Here is a 23,005-nt window from a genome sequence, read left to right as displayed (position 1 = left end):
ACTTACATTCCAACTGAAGTACTTTTGTAGGCAAAAGCATCTCCATTTTAGTATCATTAGAAGATAGATGATCATGACATAAAGATGTATTTAGGCATCCTGAAGTTTCTCTTGTTACTGGATTTAGTCCTGCTTTTTCGCACCACTTTGCGTTTACAGAATTAAGCACAAACCTTTTTTCTTGAACACAAAGTATCTTCTTCAGATCTGTAGCTGAACACTGGCTATTGAGCTCTTGAATTCTTGTCACTTAGGAAAAACAACAACAATAAGCAAATAGAAATAGTTTACAGGGTAAAAGAAATGTAAAGCACAATAAGCAGAACTACAATAGAATTTCTTTTTGAAATATATTTTCACACTTTAGAAAAAAGTGATACTTGAAGTTATACCTGGTATTGTTTTCAAGACACTAATATCTGTAAATATCCAAGTTACTATAACAACAGAAGTCAAGTTTTGGAAACATCAAGAAGTTAAAATTATATTTAGCAACAGAGGAAACCATATTCTTTTTATCACTGTCAATTACTAAATTAATATATTGGATATTATTTTGAAGAATGTAAGATTAATGCACCAGGTTTGATGGTGCATACCTATAATTCTAGCACTCTGGGAGCTTGAGGTAGTAGGATCACAAGTTTGACCCCAGCGTGGCACCCCAGCAAGACCCTCCCTGTGTCAAAATAAAGAAAAATAAAGGAGCTGTGGATGTAGCTCAGTGAGAAGGCCCTGAGTTTAATCCCAAGAACAGAAGAAAAATATTAAATCAAAAATTCTAATTATTATTAGCCTAAACAAGATATATCTTATTTAGATCTTTTAATGAGTATCATTTTAACTACTGTGGCACAGAGCTTACTGCGTCATTACTTCTTAGCCTAACTAAGAAAAACTCTAACATAGAGTCTTATTCTATAAAGTAGCACAAGTACTGAAACTACTATCTGCGTGGTAAACACACACCTAAAATTAAGAACATAAATTTTGAAATTCTGTTTTTGAAATGGTGCTGTTTATAATAATCGAAATAAGCATAATATAAAACTGATGATATAGGTACTAATATTAATAATGGTAACTACTAGTTAGTAAAAATATCTGTTTGTGCCAAGTGATTTATGTGCATTATTTTTGAGTAATTCTTAAAATAATCCTATGAAGTACATATTTTATTACTTTAAAGAGGTATAACTGATATGCAATCAACTACATATACGTAGGGTAAAAAGTTAAATAAATTTTGATCTATGTATATGCTCATGAACTCATTACCACAATCAAGATAATGAACATATTTATAACTCTCCAAAGATCCTCCTGTATCCTTGTAATACCAACCTTCTAACTCTCCTCATTCCTTTACTCCGTACCACTGCCTTGCTTTGTGCAACTGTAGATAAACTAACATTTCCAGAATTTTATATGAAACAAGTAATAGCACATGAACTCTCTTTGTCTGGTTTCTTTCATTCATCACAACCACTTTGAGAGTCATTTATGTTAAAATGTGAATTAATAGTTCCTTTCTTTCTGATGGAAATAATTTAGATTCATATGCAGTTATAAGAAATAATACACTTTTTCTTACACATTTTGCCTGCTTTCCTCTCACAGTGACATTTGGGAAAACTATAGTATAATATTATATAGTATATAGTATAGCATAGCATATCTAGGAGATTGACAGTAATGATTCACCAATCTTAGTCAGATTGTCTTAGTTTTACCTATTTGCACTGTGCACACACACACACACACACACACGAACTAGTTATAATTTGCTTCATTTTATCACCTATGTAGATTCTGCAATCCTCACCACACTATTTTAAATAGCTCCAATACTATAGGATATTTCTCTTTGCCTCTATATACCTACAATCATTTTCTTCCTGAACTTATCCTCCTGTCACTTGTTCCTAGGACTTGCTAATCTGTTTACCATTTCTAAAATGAAGATGTTATGTAAACATCTTACATAAAGATGTTATGTAAACAGTTCATTTCTTTTGATTACTGAGTAATGTTTCATTATGTAGATATACCACAATTTGTTCACCCAATCACTTGCTCATGGACATGTAATTTGTTCCCACTTTTGTCTCTCATAAATACAGCTGCTACAGGCATACATGTATATTAGCCTTAGAGCAGATACATGCTCTTATGAAACATTATTTTTCCATTCTTAAAGAAATAACCTCAGAGGGCTAAATTACTTATATATCTAGGTAATGGTAGAGTTAGAATTTAAACTTACCAATTTTTTTTTCATTTCTGTGTCGTGAAACACACTATTTTACATACAAAAGAATATATGGAAAATGAAATAAAAACTGCACTCATCACCTAGCAAAGAAAAATTACCCTTCTCTAAAATACTATGGGAATTTTATGAGGTCATAGTTTATGAAGATTTCATATTTCCTTTCTAACCTAGCACTTTTATTCTTTTTTTTTTTTTGGTCTTTTTCCTTTTTATCGGTACCAGGGATCGAACTCACGACTGCCTGCTTGCAAGGCAGGCGCTTATGCCGCTGAGCTAAATCCCCAGCCCCTAGCACTTTTATTCTTAAAAACCATTACAGTACTGTTATTAAAGTATTGTCAGTACATTTATCATATGTTCAAGTATCTTTTCTCATCATTACTCTGTAGGTTTCAGGCTTTCCATCAGGGATCACTTTCCTTCTGCTTGACTAGCATGCTTTAAAGCTTCTTTTATGAAAGTCTGATGTTTCATTTTTTTTAAGTATCTTCTTTTAGATTCCTATTGAATTACAGTTTTTGCAGTGTATAGGATTACAGGCAGTGTATTCATAGCATATTAAAGATACTACTTCACTGTTTTCTGCTTTTCCATTAGTGTCACTGAGAAGTCACTTTTCATTCTTACTCACCTCATGCCTTTGGTGAGGTGTAGAGATGCTACAACTGACTCAGGGATCTTTTTCCATTTGGCATGGAAATCACTGAGTGTGGTGGATCAATGAATGGACATCCATCAACAATTCTAGAAAATTTTAGCCATCATGTCTCCCAAAAGGTGACCTCCTTCTTATTTTTTGTAATCTCTACCTGAATCTCTGATTAGACACATGTTCCATCTCATCAATCCTTTTATGTCTTTGAACCAGTCATATCTTTCATCTCTGTTTCTCTGTGCTGGATTCTGGATAATTTCCTCAAGTCTATCTTTCAGTTCATTAATATTCTTTCCAACTCTGCATAATATACTACTGAATCGATCAAGTGTTCTTACTTGTTTTATTTATTTCTGAAATTTACATGGCTCTGATGCAAATGGGATCACTTTTCATATGATCCTTGTTCATATTTCTTTTCTCCTTCCCATTCCCAGTCCCCTCACCTCTTTGCCTTAAATACATACTGCACTATCTGTCTGATAATTCCAATACATACATCTGATTTGATGTCCATTGTTTCTAATGACTCTTACTAGTGATGCCCATATATTTTGTGATTTTTGTATTATTCTCTTTGAACTTTGTGAAAGTCTTTTTGAAGCATGGACTAATGTGTATTCCTCCAGGAAGGATTTCTAATACTTTAGACAGGATTTATTCAAGGATTGCCTAGTAGTCACTACATATAGGATATTTTTTGACCCCATACTCCATGCAAACATCAGAAGCTCCCAGTAGTTAGGGTTTAACAGAGATCACTGGAATAAAAGTCAGTTTTAATGCTTCCTTACTTCCCAGTGTTCTTGCTTAAGAGAGTGTTGTATTAGGAGCTCTATTTCCATAATAGAAAAATTCAGATATGGAAAACAGTTTAGCTTACTTACATACATTTTAAAATATACACATTACCTTTATGCTTAACTCAAAACTATTTTGTTAACTTATAAATAAACTTTGTTAACATGTTTTTAAGTATCCTTTTTGGAAAACTTGAGAATCTAAAAGTTTTAAACATTGTCTTTCACATCAGTTATATAGAAATTTTAAACAAATAACTCATTGACTTGGAAATATATACTATACTAAAGTATGAATATAGAACTGCTTTGTGTACTATTTGTATTTTTCCTTTTTGTCCAAGAATAGGTATTTTAACCAGAAAAATCAGCAAGATCAAAATTTTGACATACACTCTAGCATTTAGCATAATGAACCTTTTGGTGGATTTCTGGATATGTGAGTTTTGTGATGTTATAGAAATTTTGTATTTAGAAATGGTCAGAGAGTACAATATCTCACATTTCTACTCATTGTATATTTTCATCTATACTTGCTATTTACCTGAGAGCAAAAGTAAGTTCAAGGAACTTCTGCAGCTTTCTAACTGCCACATCACACAGTATTTATTAGCTGATTCTTCAGCAGTAAGCAAGCTACTGAAAAAGAAGATTAAAGTTTAATACACTAACATTAGTTCCTTTTATATAAGGTTTTAAGTATTTTACTAAGTAACTTTCATACTTAAATGAAAAGTTAACTGTTTTATAAACATGTAAACAGAAATAGAGATCCACAGATCAAATTTCAATACTCATTTCTTTCTCCTCTAGGAAGATTTGGTCATTTTTAAACTCTTAATTACTCCTACTTTCCTATAAGTTACTCTTACTTTTATTTCCTTCAATGTACTCTGGAGCGAGAGAGCATTTACATGGAAGAGATTTAGCAAGGCCTTCCATAAGCTATGAAAATACTAACCCTATAAGCCACCAAAAATAAAACACAATCTTACTAAAATTGCTATCTTACCACACAAACAGTAGCTTCAAAATTTTTTAGAAATTTATAAGCTTCAAGTCTATTCTCTTTAGAAATTCTGGATGCTCTATTGGTTAAGAATCAAAACTATGTAAAAGTCCTGTCTATTCTAACTTCTCTGGAAGGTTCTCATCCAAGGTTCTAGGTTAGTTCAAATCCTTCAACCTGGGTAGTGTGTCATGTGTGTGCATGTTGGTGTGCTTTGCAGTGACATGAGTGACAAGAAAAGATCAAATACGTATGGCATTTAGTGTAAATCAGTATTTTTGAAACAACTGCTTTGAAGATAATGATATACAGAGCAAAAAAAAAATCAGTATAAATCACAGCAGTCAGTGACTATGAAACCACTAGCCTGGAAAGGCACACTATTAATTCAAAAACCTTTTATGCTGCAAACCTCTTACTTCCCCTGACTGAGAATTAATTGTACTCTGTTTCTCTGTTCAAATAGGACATATACTGTATAATATGCTAATATAACTAGTTAAATTGACACCCTAGGATAGAATAATATTATATATTTATTCCTAAATTATCTAGTTTATCTACATAATTTAAAAATCTAGTCTTGTAGTAGAAAATTGATAATATCAATTATCAAACAAAGTTTGACTCTTACCAATGTTTCTTTGACAATTGAACACCTTTGATCACAATTATTATTTTTCTTTTTACAGACAATTATTTTTAAATGAAAAGAAGGGGAAATATTTAGGCCAGCCACATCCAACATGGACAAATATTTTGTGTTTGCTCGTACATTCCATAAACATGTCTGAATTTGATAAATTCTTTGATCATACAAATTTGTTCACAAGTCTGTAGTCAGTTAATATGGAAATAAAATCTTATGTCATACAGACTTTTCTTTTCAGCCCTCTGAAACCTAACATAGAGTCTTGCATATAACAGACACCAAAAGTATTTGTTAACTGGACATTATTTCCAGTCAAAATTCTGTGTTTTAAAATAAAAGTAACTGATTATACAGATAAATTAAAGACAATTATTATTTTTTTCTTCCTTTAAAATCTATACTCATCTATACTTGCTATTTACCTGAGAGCAAAAGTAAGTTCAAGGAACTTCTGCAGCTTTATAAATTTAACTCTTTTAATTTTTAGTTTTACAACTGAGTCCTTTTTCTGAAGTAAGAGTTTTACATTTTTATGATCACGAACCAATGGAAGTAATTCCTCTCTTGATGGGGAATGAAGTAGTGACAAGATAACTTTCAGTTGTTTCAAATGGCTCTTGATCCATTAGCTAATTTAAAAGCCACTTTTGTTCCAACTTTGCCAAATCATAATGCATTAGGTAAGACTTGCTTTATAAATTTCCATTAGCTACTTGAATTATAACAATAAATATGTGTGATTAAAATCTAGTTAAATAAATGCTTTTAATATAAAATTGAAATCAAGATTATACTAATTCTGCTTGTTTCTAATTGCCATTCTGCTATAACAGATGGATTAGATTAAGTGGAATAAATGAGAACAAAACAGCCTAAAAAAGACAGTTATATCCTGCAAGTGTCTTTTACCTTAACAAAGACACTAAAAATATTCTTAAAAATTATAGGTGCTTTTATTTTCTACTATTAATAAGATGATTTTAGGGTTCCTATGATATGTAAAATAACAGTTTATAATAAAATTCTGAATGGCACAAATTTATCCCACAAATACAAACTAATTCTTAAAAGAGAAGATGAAGATATACTTAGGGCCCTCAGTGCTGGCCCTTCCTGAAACTATTAAAGAATTCTAAGCAGCCTGTAATGAAGTCTAGAGCCTTGGCTCTATAGTTTCCTGTAGTAAGAGCATTCTTCTCTGACAGATGAGCCAATCATAACTAAATTCAAAACTCAGTGCACAGCTCCCATAATTTCCAGTCTTAGAATGTTTCATTGAGGAGTTATAGATTTTCCTGAAAGTGAGATATTTTAGGACACATTAAATTCCAAGTTTCCAGCGAGATAGTAGACAATACTAGCTATGTTTCCACTTTTGTAAATGGCAAAAGTAGCAGGACATGGGGTAAATTTATTCCAAGATAACAGCCTAACCTATCTTAGAAAATATTAACTTACATGTATACCACATCATATAAGATAACAACAAAAACTATCTCAGATTATGCTGAAGGTCAAATATACTGAGCTATAAAGCTATGCAATTTTTTTTCCTTAAAAAGGAAAAAACACAGAAAAAGAAAACAAAAATCAAGAGACAAGCAAATAACAACAAACCCAAAACAATAACAATATAGGTTTTGAAAACAAGATGGTAGAAATTTAACAGTGGTTGTTATATTGCATATTGTTATCTTCAAAAGAGTTGCTTAATTACCAGATACAGACATGCAAGACTGATCTAATCAAATGAATATTAACTGTTCTTTTCCAAGAACTAGTAGAATTGGTAGTATAGTCATCTTAGCTATCTTATGTATATATATACACAAATTTATATCTTTTTCCTTTTCTTCTCTTCCTTCCTTCCTCCTTTCCCCTATGCCAGTTACTTTTCCCTTTTGAGCTTTTGAGTTTCTTACTCTTATACAATATTTATTATAGATTTCCTATCTTATTTATTCTTTCAGTTTCTTACACTAGGGAAACAATACAGTAAGCAATTTTGGCTCAAACTAAAGTACAATGATCTAGTCCCGTAATATCAGTTCTAGGATTATAGATCACTCTGTACAGTAATGGTGGGGTATTGAACAGACTTATGGAATAGACTTTGGTTCAACATGTCTGGCTTTCCCAGCACTGAGAGTATATCAGGTTAGAGGATGTCCTCTGTTAGAAATAAGATATAACCCCTGGTACTCCTAGAGGAAGGTAAGTTGATGGCAAAATTTACTGGTCACTCATTGTGCACGTTATTCTGTGATCTTTAGCTGTTCCTGTTCAAGGATTTATGAAAAATATTTTTAAAGACCTTGTAAGAACCCTGTGAAGTAGACACAATTATTATCCAGTGTCACAGATTTAAAATCTGAAGCAGAGTAATTTATGCTCACAAAGTTAGTAAGTGATACAGACATATTGCCTGGTTCTAGTTCAGAACTTTAAACTACTTACTCTGGGCTGAATTTCCCTGTTTCAAATGTTTATGATGAAGCTCTAATCTGAGGTACCTCAGAATGTAACTATATTTGAAGACAGAGTTTATCAAGAGGTAATTAGTTTAAATGGGATCATTAAGGTATACCTAATCCTACACAACTGTTGTCTTTCTAAGAAATAATTAGGACATTCTTCCTTATTAATACAAGGAAGAAAATGGCCATTTTTAAGCTGAGGAGAGAAGCCTTAGAATGAAACCAGTTCTGTGGGCACTTTGTTTTTGAATGTCTGCTCTTCAGAACTGAAGAAATAACTTTCTGTTGTTTGTACCACCCAGTTTGTAGTATTTGTTATGGTAACCCTAGGAAACTAATCCACCAAACTGTCTTTCATAGCACCGAGGGCCAATAGAGGCCTCCCAATTGCCAAGCACCCAATGGCAAGGTACTAAACATAGTAATTCAATGTCAGGATCTTAAAATTTTCGAATTATTTATTTTTAATGGTAACATTTTAATATTCAAAACTCTAAATTCATGAAAGACTATGCTGTGAAAATTTTCCTATCCATATTGCTAAGTTACTCAGTTGCCTTCTGGACACAACTAGTGTTATTTTTCATGTCCCTTTCTAAAGAAACTTTATCCATAAAACCAGATATGTATACATATTTTCATATATTACCTCCAGTAGCTTACAATACACACTATTTCTTATATTTTTCTCATGCAAGTATCATGGAAATTGCCTTTATGTAGAGACATTATAGTAAAAATAGCTTGCTTTGAATTGCAATTGGGGTTCTAGAAATAATCCTTACTTACATTTTACAAACAGAAGAAAATGGAAATGTCTGAAGTCTTTTATACAGAAAAACTGGAGAAAATGAAAATGTCTGAAGTCCTGGACATAATGAATTCACTAAAGAACACGGGCTTTTTTGCTGTAGATGAGTTAGTGCTTTTTCTGATTCTCCTGGAATATTTGAATATTTAAAAATTTCTTAACATGAAATAAAGTAAAATTCAGAATTTTTTCTAAGCAATTATTATGTTTGATCATTTTGTTACAACAAAAATATTTCAATAAAAAGAAATTTGGGTTATTTAGATATAAAAATTCCTAAATTTTCATCTATATAATAAGAATTACATATATGGAGTCTGCCAAAAAAACTGTATCTATACTTCAGCCATTTGCCATATTAATAAATATTTGGAAGCTAATGGTCAACACTTTGAGCTCCTCTTGTAACTGCAGAGGCCAAAGGTCACTTCAATTAATCTCATGATGTTACAATAAATTTAGTATTAAAATATTTATATAAGTTTTTCTTTTCCTGATGTATACATTTTTTTTTGGCAGACTGTATATCACATAGTAACTCTAATAGTAGTGATTTTTTTCAATACTGGAGATTGAACCCAGGGCCTTGCACATGCTAAAAAAGCACTATAGTACTGAGCTATATCACCAGCTTTTTTTATTTTTTATTTTGAGACAGATCTTACTAAACTTCCCAGGCTGGCATCAAATTTGTGATCCTCCTGTCTGTTTCACAACTGGTTGGGATTAAAGATGTCCACCACTGAACCTGGCAAAAGTGGTGATTTTTAAAAATACACTGATGGGGCCTGGGGATTTAGCTCAGTGGCATAAGCGCCTGCCTTGCAAGCGCATGGTTGTGAGTTCGATCCCCGGTACCGATATAAATAAATAAATAAATAAATAAATAAATAAATAAATAAAAATACACTAATGGCTAAATTTTACTGCTTTACTTATTCAAGGCAAACTGTGAGAATTTGACATATAATAATAGCTTTAATTCTGACAGCTTATATTATCAGTACTTGTGAGATAGTACCACTTTTATTTCCATACTAAATATTGGTGATATGAAGCTATTATGAAGTATAATTATGAAGTACCATTATGAAGAATAATTCTTCACCTTAATGAGTCTTTACTCAGATGGCCTCACAAAGAACTATAAATTTATAGGATGGGCTTAAAAACTGAAACCTCATTTATTGTTAAATAGTATAGTTTTATCATTTTCATAAATAAAAGCAATAAACTTCCAAATAGATTAATATGATCCAATTATAGATGTGACTAAGTAACAATATCATCAGTACACTTAAGAAACAACACAGCTTGGCACTACACTGAAACAAAAAATGATTCTGTGTTTTCAAATTTTGTAAGATAGTAATACAATAATGACAGCATGGCATGATGCAGTTTCAAATTTTGTAAAATAATATAATGATGACAGAGCAGGGCATGATAGGAGTCCTTTGGGGGATTAAACATTTAAACTTTTAAAAAGTATAACAATGATCAGCAGTATTATTGTTATTTACTGAGATATATATATCTTGCCATGTAGCTCGGGCTGTCCTTAAGTGAGCTTTGTAGCCCAGGCTGGTCTTGAACTCACAGCAATCCTCCTACCTCAGCCTCCTAAGTATTGGGATTACAGGTGTGCATCACCATGCCTGGCTTACAATAGCATATTAAAATTTTTATTTTTAACATTAATGCTATTTCCTCCATTTTTCTTCTCCAATCTACTCTAAATATTGTTCACTTTGAAGTTGACAGGATTCTGATAATAGCAAATATAAAGAAGCTAATAAAAGTAAAAAAATAACTAGCATTATAATCATAAAATTTTAAATAGGAAAACTGATTCACACAATCAGCTATTATGAATATGTAGGTAATCTTTGATAAGTTTAATGATTTATTCAAAATTTCTACCTGGTTCACTGCATTCTGGTTTACTCTGGCTTTGAATAGTTAAAATCTCAGTGGAGCTGCATTTTATATACTCAATAGCAATTCCATGCTCGAGAGGAAGATCTGAAAAGAAAAAAAACCCACTATCAACAAAAACACTATTAAAATAATTTTTAGTAACACTGTTCCATGGCATTTTCCTTTTAAAGTACCCTCATTGCTTTATTGTAGATCAATTTTCCTTTTACAGGGAAGAGTAATGTATCAGTTATTTTCTTGTCAATGAGAAAAAATACCCGACATGCCCAACTTAAAGGACGGTTTATTCTCGTTTATGTTTCAGATGAGTTAGTTCATGTTTGGTTGTTCTCAGAAGAACCAAGAACCAAGAATTGCATGGTAGAATGGCACGGAAGATGACAGGTGCTCCCAAGGCATCCAGGAAGGACAAAGAGATGTCGGTAGGGAAAGAAATATAACTTTGAAAGGCACATCCCCAGTGACACATCTCTTACAATCAGTTCCCACCACAGTACTGTCAGCCATGAGCTAGCTCATCAGTGGAGTTAATCCCCATAATCCAATCATCTCCAAAGCCCCACTTCTGAACATGTGAGCCTTTTAGACCTAAGCCATAACAAGGACATTTTGATTTATGAAGAGATGTTGACCTAATAGGTGAGAAACTATTCCTCTCTGCAATCCCCTTTTCCTCTCAACTGTCTATCAAAATTATCAGTGGAAAAATGGGAAAATTTACAAAATCATTGGAAGCTAAAATAAAGAAGATAATAAATTACAAACTTCAAAGAATGAGATCACTTTGAAGGATTTAATCTTCATCCATATATGATAATTTTCTAGGACCTATTTAGCTGCAATTCTATTTGCATCATGTTAGATAGGTATTCTACCACTGAGCTACACCACTGGCTCTTGTGTACATTAATACTGCCATTGTGAGTTTTTTCCTTTTTTGTGTTTTAAATTGTCTGATACATTTTGCATACTGCTTTATCTTTTAACTCTCTCTCTCTCTCTCTCTCTCTCTCTCTCTCTCTCTCTCTCTCTGTACTGGGGCTCAAACTCATGACCTTGCACTTGCCAGTCAGGCAACCTGTGTTGTTAAACTAAATTCCTGGTCCTTTTAGCTCTCTAATGCAAAACTCTTATACAGCATACACAGTAATTTCTTGATTATAAGTGTTGTATCTTTTCATATTTTGAAGTTTATGAAAGTGTGATTCATTTTATAATCAGTATATTCACTTAGAATGTTTCTTTTCTCCCTAAATATTTTTATTAAATTGACAATATATCTTGAGTAGGTAGAATCTCACAACCACAGAAATATGGTAATTAGATTTTTAAAAAATTTAATCCAAGAATTGACCTCCCTTTTATTGAAAAAGTCTAACCCATTTATGTTTATTCAGACGAAGATAGTCTTTCATGATTTTACTTTATGCTTCCAATTTTGGTTGCTTTGTTTCCCAAATGAACCCAGAGACATTTTGTGAAGTAAGGGAGACCCAGAAAGACAAATCCTTTCTCATCTCATTTGTATATAGAATCTAAGAAAACTGTTGAACTCATAAAAACAGAGAGCAGGAAGTTAGTTGGCTACCAGAAGGTGGCAGTGGGGGGGGGGGGATGCAGGATGTGGGATAATACCACTGAAAGGATATAGACTTTTAGTTATAAAGGTAAATAATATTTGGAGATTTAATGCACACCATGGTACTTATAATTAATAATAATGTATTGCATAACAGAAATTTGCTGAAAGAGTAGATTGTTAGTTTTTTTGTGGTAATCATTTCACAAAGTATACATAATCAAAACGTCATGTTGTATACCAAGTATACATATATCAAAACATCATGTTGTATACCTTAAAGAAATATAATTTTGCCTTTTAAATTTTCTTAAAAAATTCAAGTAGCCTGAAAGGCAGAGAAGAAAAAAATTAGAAACAAAAACAAATGGGAGGAGAAAAAAAATGGTGGCTTGCTAGGAAGCTGGATAGAGAACTCTCCGGGGAAAACAGCCCAGATGCTAGAATCTGACAACAATGGAGAGGGCCAGATGATTTGAGAATGATTCTCACTAACCCAGAAAGAAACCAAAAGAAAAATAAAATTAGGAGGAGGAAGGAAAAGTGCGCGTGGAGGGCTGAAGCCCGACACACTCACTGAGACCCATTCCGCGCTGTGCTGGGTGCGCTGTGGAGACAGACGACTCAAGGTCGCACTGAAGCCATGGCTGCTGATAACAGAAGCTGGTGAGTCCCAGGCCCTTGGCAAGAGGACCCGGCGCAGTGTGGAGTGGAGCCAAGACTGAGAGCTTTATTGGCTCTCAGTGAGTGCTGGAGATTGGGTCCCACGGTGTAGGAGGCTGACTGGAAGACATCTTGGAGTAGGGCAGAGCCCAGCTCCGTGGTGGCATCAGTCAGCTGCCCCTGCCCAGAGAGGACTGGTGGGAGCAGCTTGGGCTGAACCAGCCGCTGGTCAGGAACCAATAGCCAGGAACAAAATTGTTCCAACCCTGTGATGTCTGCCACAGCACAGCATAAAGTGCTGAAGGCAGTCACAGGTTGGCTGCCTCAGAGGGGAGGGGCCAACCCGCAGCATCCCTGTGCGGCACCTCAGATATCAGCAAAGTGGAGAGAACAGCAAGCCCCCAGCCAGCATGCTTTAGAAAAACTGTAAGGAATACAGAGATGGCCTGAGACCTTCTCCACACACCTGTCTGAAAGAAACCAGAAACATGACAAGAGCAAAAGATAAGACCAAACCTCCAGCCACTGACCCTGGGAAAATAAGCCCAGGGGAGGTAAATACAGAAGAGAACCAGCCCAGCTATCATGCAGTGTTAGCCACAACATCAGAAGACATAAAGAAATACATTCGTGACTTCATAGATGAACTTAAAACTGAAATTCTAACCCAAGTGAGACAAGAAATAAAAAGGTTAAAGAAATGCTAAGCCCCTCTCAAGAAAGCACAGACAGAAGAAGGGAGGAACCCAGAAAAGGAAGAGAAACCTTTGGTGAAGAATATAAACAAAATCTAGAATACATGAAACAGATCCAAAGAGACTACCAGGAAACAAAAAACTCCATTGAAAGCGGACAAAATGCCTTGACAGAAACAAAAGTTAGCCTTTTGAAACTTAAAGAGAGATTTATAATGTGTGATTGTGAAAGAAAAGATCTATTAAAAATAACAAGGACTAAGAAATTCAAAGGCTAGAAGACGACAAGAGGATTTGTAACTTAAGAATAAAAACGTAAGTGAAGAAGCAGAAATAACCACAAATGAATTACAAAGACTATTTACAGAAATAATTAAGGAAAACTTCCCAATCATAGGAAAAAGAAATGATTATCCAGATAAATGAGGCATACAGAACTCTAGCCAAATACAACCAAAACAGATCTACACCCAGACATATAATAATCAAGATTCCAGAAATCCACCACAAGAACAGAATATTAAAAGCAGCCAGAGAAAAGAAGCAGACCACCTATAAAGGACAAATCATCCAAATAATGACAGACTTATCAGCACAAACTATTAAATCAAGAAAAGCCTGGGGGAAAACAGTCCAAGCCCTGAATGAAAATAACCTCCAACCAAGATTAATGTACCCTGAAAATCTCTCTCACAAAATTAATAGAGAAACAAGATGTTTCCAAGACAAAGAGGAACTGTGGGAGTTCATGGCCACTTACCCAACCCTACAGAAAATACTGAAGGATATTTTAGAGAGACACAGAGAAAAAAAATACCAGGATTCCAGCAACAGTGGTAGAGAGGCCTCAATGAACAAGGACAGTGGAATGAAGGAGAAAAATGGACAAATAATAGCAGAAAAATAGAATAGCAGAGAAGGTGGGCTATATTTTTTAACATAGCCTAGATACACTAACAAAAAGAAAAAGGCAGATTAGGAGGCAGGATCCATCGAGATGCTCTGAATAGGAAATATATTCAACCTGAAAGAAGGTTAATAAACTGAAAGTCAACGATGAGAAAAAGAAGCTCTAAGTGACAGGGAACCACAGAGAAATAGGGACAACTTGTCCAGCAGCCACAGATAGGTTGGAAAGTTATATGACACTTTTGTGCAATGTAGAGCTACAAAGCTAGAAGGAAGGAAAACCTTGTGGCTTTAGTAAGTAAAGGAGTACAGCTCAAGATCAAGCTCAGGGGTAAAAAGATTCAGCACCACTCAGATAGATAATGGGTTGCCCTCTTAATCTAAAAACTAAAGGAGTTAGTGGAACCCAAAATATACAAAGCATCCTGAGAAAGGCAAAGTGAGGAATTGCCTAAAAAAGGAAGGCACAGGACATTGTTAATAGTGTATCAGAATAGTGTTTCACCACCAGATAATCCTAACCTAAAAGTAGTTACCATATTGTCTCTTTCTTTGAAATCCTTGAGTACAACTTCGTATACTGTAGCATTAAGTATATCAAAACAATGTAAAACCATTCAAGAGAATGACTATTCTGCTTAAATGGTTATGTTTTGATCTGCGCTGTTTCGTTGTTATGCCCTCTTTTATCTCAATCTCCACTCCATTATTTACTTTTTTATCTTTATCCTTTTAATTAAAGGAAAAAAATAGCAGGATATATTATAGTAACCCACTTTAACTTTTCATTACCTTGATTTAAAGCCCTGTATTACTCTCACCATCTGGTTTTTAACTGATGTTCCCCTATTCTGTTTTGTTGGATAGTATCAGGTTCGAAAGTTTAGGCATCAGCTGTAAAGATAATGAGATTCATTATGACGCCCATTCTTGTTGACTTTTATCTACTTTTGAAGACCTACAATGTCTCCAATGTTTTGGTTTTGTCGGTTTTATTCTTTACTGTTTTGTTCAATTGTATTATAACTAACGATATAGGCAATTCTATTAGAGATAGCGGGAGGCATTATGGTAACCATTGTTGATCACCTTGTATTATGTTTTTACATTATCTATTATGTCCACCCTTTTGACTTGACCGATTCTGTTCTGTTATGTCACATTTGGTTTTACTCTCTTCCAAAAAAGTAATAAGAACTGTGGGAGCAATGAAACCCAAAATGTGTAATAGTCATGGTACAAAAGAGAGGAAAAGAAAGTGCTCCAAACTATATAACTGCATGTATATTTAAGTGTATAAGATAGAAAATGATATCACAGAGTTTTATTGGATCAATGAACAGAACTGTTTGCAGTATCATTGATGGAATGTCCACTTTACAAGCTTTAATTTTGTGACTTGAACAATTATTTCTAAGATGACAAGATGTAATCCATTAACTAGTGATTTCCTACTGTTCATTTTTTTTCTGTAAATCTGTATAACTTGTACCCTTTCCCTGCTTTTTTTTCTTTTCTCCTTAAATAAAATTAAAAAAAAATAGTGTATCAGGATTTAAAGGTCACAGTAATCTTATCACTCTACTTAGTTTTATTTTATTTTGTTCAGGTCAGTCTACTCATACTAGATTTGAGGGCATCAATAGCTATCCCCAAAATAGTAAGCTATCCCATGGTAACTATCCTTAGTTTCCTATTAACTTAAACTGAAGCCCTGAATTGCTTACATTGTCTTACTATGACTGATCTTATTTGAAGCTGGTTTGTTAAACTGCTGTTTTGCCTTGACTGATCTTATTCGAATTTGGTATGCTTGATAATACTGAGTCTAAATGTAGAGGCAACCACTCTGAAGATGACAAGATGTAATAACATACCCATTCCGGTTTGATTATTAACTGCTTTTGAAGTCCTACAATGTCTCCAAAGTTGTGTTTTCATTAAAATAGCTATGTAATGCTATGTTCAATTATTATATGTCTGATGATGTGTATGACTCTATTGAAAATAACAAGAGAAAGCATAGTAACTTCTGTAGATCACCTAATAATGAGGTTTTATATGTCTTTTTCATTTCATGTTTTTCTAAGAATTTGGTTTTTTGTCTTGTTATGATCTGTTTTTCCTTATAATACAGAAAAGATAGATATAAATGTAGAGATTCACACATGGAGAGAATTTCTAAACAGTTTACAGAAACAGATTATATAAAGCACAATGTAACGAACAGATACTCTGAAGAAGAGACACTAAGAAACCCAGTGCTAATTCTGTAACATTATGATACAGCAAAACTGTTATTCGCTGTTCAGAGTGATATTAGTCTAGTCTCTTATGTTCAATTTCAGCATATGTAGAGATAAGGATAGCTACTTTGAAGAGAATGAGGGACATTATGGCAGTTACTATTGACTTCCCCAATGTCAGGTCTTGAAGACCTAAAAAGCCTACATCACCCTGTTATGATCAGATTAGTTCTATAATGTTCAGTATGTATTCACTGTGTATGAAGATGGGGACAACTATTTGGAAGAAAACTAGACACAATAAGACAAGACAGTGAAGATCTCCAGTGGACTTGCTTTGAAATCAGTGTTTCTTAAAATTGTTTCCTTATGATCTCTTTTGTTCTGTTTTAGTATGTTTAATCTTACCCTCTTTAAGATATGGGCAGTTTTTTTGAAGATAGCAAGAGGCATTACAGTAGCCATTGTTGATCACTTTGTATTTTGTTTTTACATCATATACTACGACTATTCTTGTTTTAACTGACTCCACTTTGCTTTGTCACATTTGGTTTTATTCTCTTCAAACAAAGTAATAAGAACTATAGGAGTAATAAAACCTAAAATGTGTAATTGTTATTATAAAAAAGAAAGGAAAAAAGTTCACTAAAATGTGTAATTGTTATTATAAAAAAGAAAGGAAAAAAGTTCACTAAAGGATATAACTGCATGTATTTTTAAATGTGTAAAACAGGTAACCCTATTACTAAGCTTTTGTTGGATCATTGAACAGAACTATTTGCAATCTCATTGTTTAAATGTCCACTTTGTACGCTTTAATTTTGTAACTTGAACAGCGACTTCTAAGATGACAATATGTAATCTATCAACTAGTGATTTCTTACTGTTTTTTGAAATTCTTTTTTCTGTTTTGCTTTTTTTTCTCTTTAAATAAAATCCTTTATAAAAAAACAAGTGGGACAAACTTACAATGCAATAATAAAAAGAAACTAGCCCAATTAAAAATGGGTGAAGGATCTAAACACATTGCTCCAAATAAGGTATACAAATGACCGGCAATTACATGAAAAATGCACATCATTTGCCATTTGGGAAATGCAAAGCAAAACCACAGTAAAACAGCACATCACAGCTGCCAGGGTGGCTATTTTAAAAGCCAGCTAATAGCCAGGGATTTAGCTCAGTGGCGTAAGTGCCTGCCTGGCAAGCCCAAGGTTGTGAGTTCAATCCCTGGTACAAAAAAAAAGTCAGATAATAATTAGTTTTGAAGACGAGGCAGCCAAGTGGAACCCTTATAGATTCCAGTAGGAATGAAAAATTTTTCAGCCATTTTGAAAACCATCTGGAAGTCTCTCCAAAAGTTAAAGATTGAGTTCATACAATCCATTCCTAGTACACTCAGAAATAAAAAAAAAAATATGCACAAAAATGTACACATGGATGTTCATAGAAAGACTATTTATAATACCTAAAGAGGAGAAACAACTCAAATGTCCATCAAGAGATGCATGGAAAGGAGTCATCAGTAACTGTGGGCCAGGAAGAGAAACAAGAATTACCCTTCCTGTGAGCCAGTGGTAGCTATGGGCCAGAATGAGAAATAGGAAACCAATTCACCCTTTCCATGAGCCAGCCAGTACACAGGATAGAAGGCAAGAAGAGCCAAACCTCCCTGCCTCCATTCCTGTAAGCAACAGCTGATTCAGAGAAACAGAGACTGAGTTGATAGCAACTGAGGTACAAAAATGACTTAATGCTTGAATTGTTTGATTGATGTTGAAGGCCTAACACTGGTAGTCTGAGCATCTAGTTAGAGAATAACAATATGCAATATAGAAACTACGAGGGATTTTCTTCTGTCTTATTTTTGAAATCCAATATTATTCTCATTGCTCTCATGTTTTCCTCCATTTTATTTATTTTTTTTGTTTCATTCAGTGTTTTGTTTTGATTGGATTTATTCTTTTCTGTTTTGCTTGATATTATTATGTCTGATGGGATAGGCAGCAATTCTGAAGATAACAAGAGGTATTATGGTAACCATTGTTGATTTCCTATTTTGAAGTCCTTTATCACTTTCACTGTTTTGTTTTGATTGGCTTTATTCTGATTTGTTTTGTTTGGCTTTATTTTCTTTAAAACAAAAAAGAGAGATGTATAAAAAACAAAATGTGATATATACATACAATTGGATATCATCTGGCTATAAAAAGAATTAAGTACTGATACATGCTATGAAATTAATAAACTTAAAAATATTATGCTAAGTGAAAGAAGTCAGTTAAAAGATACCACATAGTATCTGATTCTGTTTTAAGTGCCCAAGGCAAACTGACAGATAATTTTATTTACCATTTGATCATAAAAATAGGAAGGGAGATACTCTTGCAGTAAATAACTGCACTGCTGTACTAAGCAGGTTATTGTTATTGTTACAACCAGAGATACCTAGGACACTGCCCAAACCTAGTTCTTTCAATAATTTTCTTTGTTCGAATTTCTCTAAGGCAATTATTCTGTTACCATTAGTACAGCATCTGAGCCAAGTGAAGGCTGGGAATGTAACAGTATAATCAACATAGTTACTTGCCTTACTATTAGCACTTACAGAGTTCAGATTTATGTTCTGCTGAAAAGCATATGGTCCACTGTAGTTTTGAACTCTTAATTACTTTCTCATACTGGTGCAGATTTGATGCATTTTCTCAATTGGCTTTTCATTCGTTTGCTTTGACTTGTAGACTGATCAGTAACTCCCTTGATTTAGTCTTATTTGTAACAATTCTATCAAGTCTGTGTTCTGTTAGTTACTGTTAGTAAGTACAGTATCCCTGTTCTCAAAGGCTCTTACAGATTCCCTTTTCATTCTTCCCTGATGCAATATAACTTGTGATCATTTCAAATGAAATCCACGAGAGGGCAATTAAATATTTGTGCTTGAATTGTAATTAAAAATAACTCAGTAATATTTACTGAGATTAACTGAAATGAAATCACCTAAACTCTAGGCTATGACTCTCCCAGTATCTGATTCTATGAATCCTGAGTGCCTAAACTGTGCATCACTCCAAGTTAAAATCAGTACAGAAGTTAATAGTGCTTTCATTGTATAAATGCAAACTCTTTATAAAATCAGTATCCTCATAGGTATTTTAAAAGTTTAATGTTTATTTATCTTGAAATAGATTAATTTCAGAGATATTTTAAGCCCAGAAGGAATACAAAGAAAGTGTTTGGGCTAGGAGTGTAGTTCCAGTGGTAGAGTGCCTAACTGTCATGACACAGGCCTATATATTCAATTCCCAGCACCACGGAGAAAAGAAAACACATGACAGTAAGGAAAGAGTCTTATCATTAATAATCCTGAGATTTCAACATGTAACCTGTAAAACATTTTTACAAAATTTAGAGGTTAAAAATGTTTTATTAAATAAGGAGCAGGGTAATAAACATTATTAAGTAGTTTTATAATAAATACTTAAAAAGTAATTCTCACCTCCTTTGAAAATATTTTCATTTTCATCTACACAATTTATTTCTGGAATTAAGTTTAATGATTCCTTTGGTTCTTGTTTGAGGTTTGTAGGTATTAATTCAAACTCAGAAGGAAAAGTTGATGGCTGAAATAATATATAGTTTTAAAAAAGGTTTTAGGGAGATTTTCCAAGTAAATATTTAGAAATTCATAAATGGATGTATCTGCTTCAATGGTGTGGTAAATTTTAACTCAAAGCCACACTCAATTTTTAAGCATTATACATGTCTTGTAAAAATAGAAGGGCAGCATCCAACAATCTGTTCTGTTACAAGTAATACACTCTCTGAGTAGTATCTTTTATGTTAACTCATTATATGAGTGATGTACTGTATCCCTAGATGCACAAGTATCTTCTTGTTGACTAGTAGCAAAATTTTAAAATGAGAAATTAAAAATAATTTTTGCAGCAAATAAGAGATGGTGACTAGAGAAGTGAAAATATATGATGGCATAGAATGAACCTTTACTGTACCCCCAAGGAATGTTTCTCTTTTATACCTACAAAACTGGATTCTTCAACAAGTGAAACTCATTACATGCTCAATTCTCAGAATTAATTGGGGAGGAAAAGATGGACAAGATGAAAGGGACCAACAGATGAATTAATAATTTTACCATCATGTTACATTTTTAACTGTAAGAAAACTCTTTAAGTGCTTTAACTGTACAGCGTGTCCATTATTTGACTATATTAAGGAATGTCCCTAATTTAAAAGACTTTCAGTTGCCCTTGAAAAATTTTTAATTAATTTAGTGAATGTATCTAATCTATATGGACCTAAATTTTTACAAAGAATTATTTGCAGTCCCAACTGCTAATATTCTTTATATGGTAATATAACAACAATTTTGTGAGCTATTGGAATTGTATGCTAAAAACAAAAGGTTTTCTTTGAGAATTTGGTTTTTAATATGCAAGGATGCTGTCTTCCTTATACATATGAGACAATCCATATTCTTATTCCCTCAATGAGATCACTTTTTTATAGCTCAAATACCATTTGTTTTGTGCATAACTCACAAACCAACATTTCTAGCTCTTATTCGTTTTTAAGTTGCACATGACTGTGTAATATCTGTACTAGGTATATTGATTAAAATCATTGAGAATGGTTTTAAAAATCTATAAAAATAGGTCATACACAAAATCCATTAAATCAGAATATATCTGGATGGAATTCAGACTTCAACTTTTTTTTTTTTTTTTTTTTTTTTTTTGGTACTGGGGATCGAACTCACAGCCACGCACTTGCAAGGCAGGCACTTACGCTGCTAAGCTAAATCCCCAGCACCTGACTTCAACTTTTTAAAAAATCTCAGGTAATTCCAACGTACAGCTAAGGCTGAGAACCACTACTCAGAAATCTATTTGATCCCTTAATTGATATACATTCAACCTATTAACAAAGTTTTAAAATATAGCATTGTAAAATGTCATGTATATTACTAAAATTTATAAAAGTGTGCTCCCTTACTTTTATAAAGCTATTATTGAAAGCAAATGTTACAACCTCACTCAAACCTACTGGGTCTTCCAGTTTCTCCTGATAAATATTCTCTTTATCCATATAAAAATCTTCTTTCACAGAAATTTCTAAATCTTCTTGAAAAGAGAAACATTTCCTTAAAACAAAACCCAAACAATTAATATTTATTAAATAGCAACTTATATAACAGTCAATAAAAACATAACAATGATTAAAATGAAAGTTGAAATAAAGCAAGGGCAAATATCACTGATAACATTGAAAAGTTTTCATACAAAGAATATTTCCTCTTCAAAAGTATTTATAGCACTGGATGCTGAAATACCTGGGAAAATTAGCTTCTTTGCAGTCTAAAAGGGGGTCCTTTATCAAAACTGGAGTGTTTAAAATTGGTAGTTGACTTTTATCAGTCATCAAATCATTTGCAAAAGTTACTTCTTCATTATCAATATATAAATCTGAAAAGAAAGTTAAAAATCTAAAAGTTATACAAAGGGATGTAGATCGCTACTATAATTAACCATTAGATACAATTTGGTTTTTAAAAACATATCTTGAAACCTTTACTTCTTCATTGTACTATGCGTATGAGAATATATAACACAGTACTAGAACACACAGAAAATCTCCATAAATTTTAATATTATTTGGTACACTGAAGAGTAACCAAATGTTCCAAAATAGTTGTATTATAATGAATTATATTTTATCAATAAAAATTTATTTAATCGATGGAGGTGCTCCAAAATATCCAGCAAAAGTTAAAGAAATAAAATCTTTTGACTTAGTTTGACCCTAGTCTTCTCTTCCTTCTATCTTTTAAACTCATAAATCTCCCAGTTTATCACTGTAGACAGATTTTTAGGGAACAGAAATGGTCTACAAAGCCTACAAGTGAAACCAACTCTGATTCTATCATCCTAAAAGTATTTACACATCGTTGCTTTATATGGTTGCTATAAAGTTAATTACAATGAAAATTATATAGCAACAGTATTTGAGAAGTGTTATATATTCAATATTGAGTAACAGTACTTCTAATAATTACTGGGGAAATTTTTTCCTATCGCCACCTTGTTATATTTGGGTTACTTTAAAATCCTAAGTATTTGAGAGCCTTAATTGATTTGTACAATGCGACAGGGCATAAAGCCTTCCTTCATAAGTTGCTAAGTGGAAAAAGAAAAAGCAAATGAAGAAGAAAAATGTATGCTCAGATAAGGAAATCTTCAGAATGTCAAACTCCACCATGAAGGGCACCACATGAA

General features: G+C 33.0%; 1 protein-coding gene across 1 annotated transcript in view; it reads right to left on the bottom strand.

Moving 5' to 3' along the window:
- The window catches only part of Shoc1 (shortage in chiasmata 1), an 85,053-nt gene that overhangs the window by 41,672 nt on the left and 20,376 nt on the right, over nt 1-23,005 (bottom strand). Inside the window, exons 5-11 of the mRNA XM_063254241.1 lie at nt 22,063-22,195; nt 21,726-21,942; nt 20,209-20,332; nt 10,603-10,704; nt 8,658-8,709; nt 4,275-4,369; nt 7-249 (exon numbers count right to left, since the gene is read on the bottom strand). Coding sequence (XP_063110311.1) covers nt 7-249; nt 4,275-4,369; nt 8,658-8,709; nt 10,603-10,704; nt 20,209-20,332; nt 21,726-21,942; nt 22,063-22,195 — 966 coding nt within the window. The remainder of the gene's footprint in view (nt 1-6; nt 250-4,274; nt 4,370-8,657; nt 8,710-10,602; nt 10,705-20,208; nt 20,333-21,725; nt 21,943-22,062; nt 22,196-23,005) is intronic.

Source organism: Cavia porcellus, unplaced genomic scaffold (genome assembly GCF_034190915.1).
Source record: "Cavia porcellus strain 051 isolate PalLab524CR breed Dunkin Hartley unplaced genomic scaffold, mCavPor4.1 scaffold_1, whole genome shotgun sequence".
Classification (NCBI taxonomy): domain Eukaryota; kingdom Metazoa; phylum Chordata; class Mammalia; order Rodentia; family Caviidae; genus Cavia; species Cavia porcellus.
Note: the sequence above shows the minus strand (reverse complement) of the source record. Positions and strands in the feature narration are given on the sequence as shown.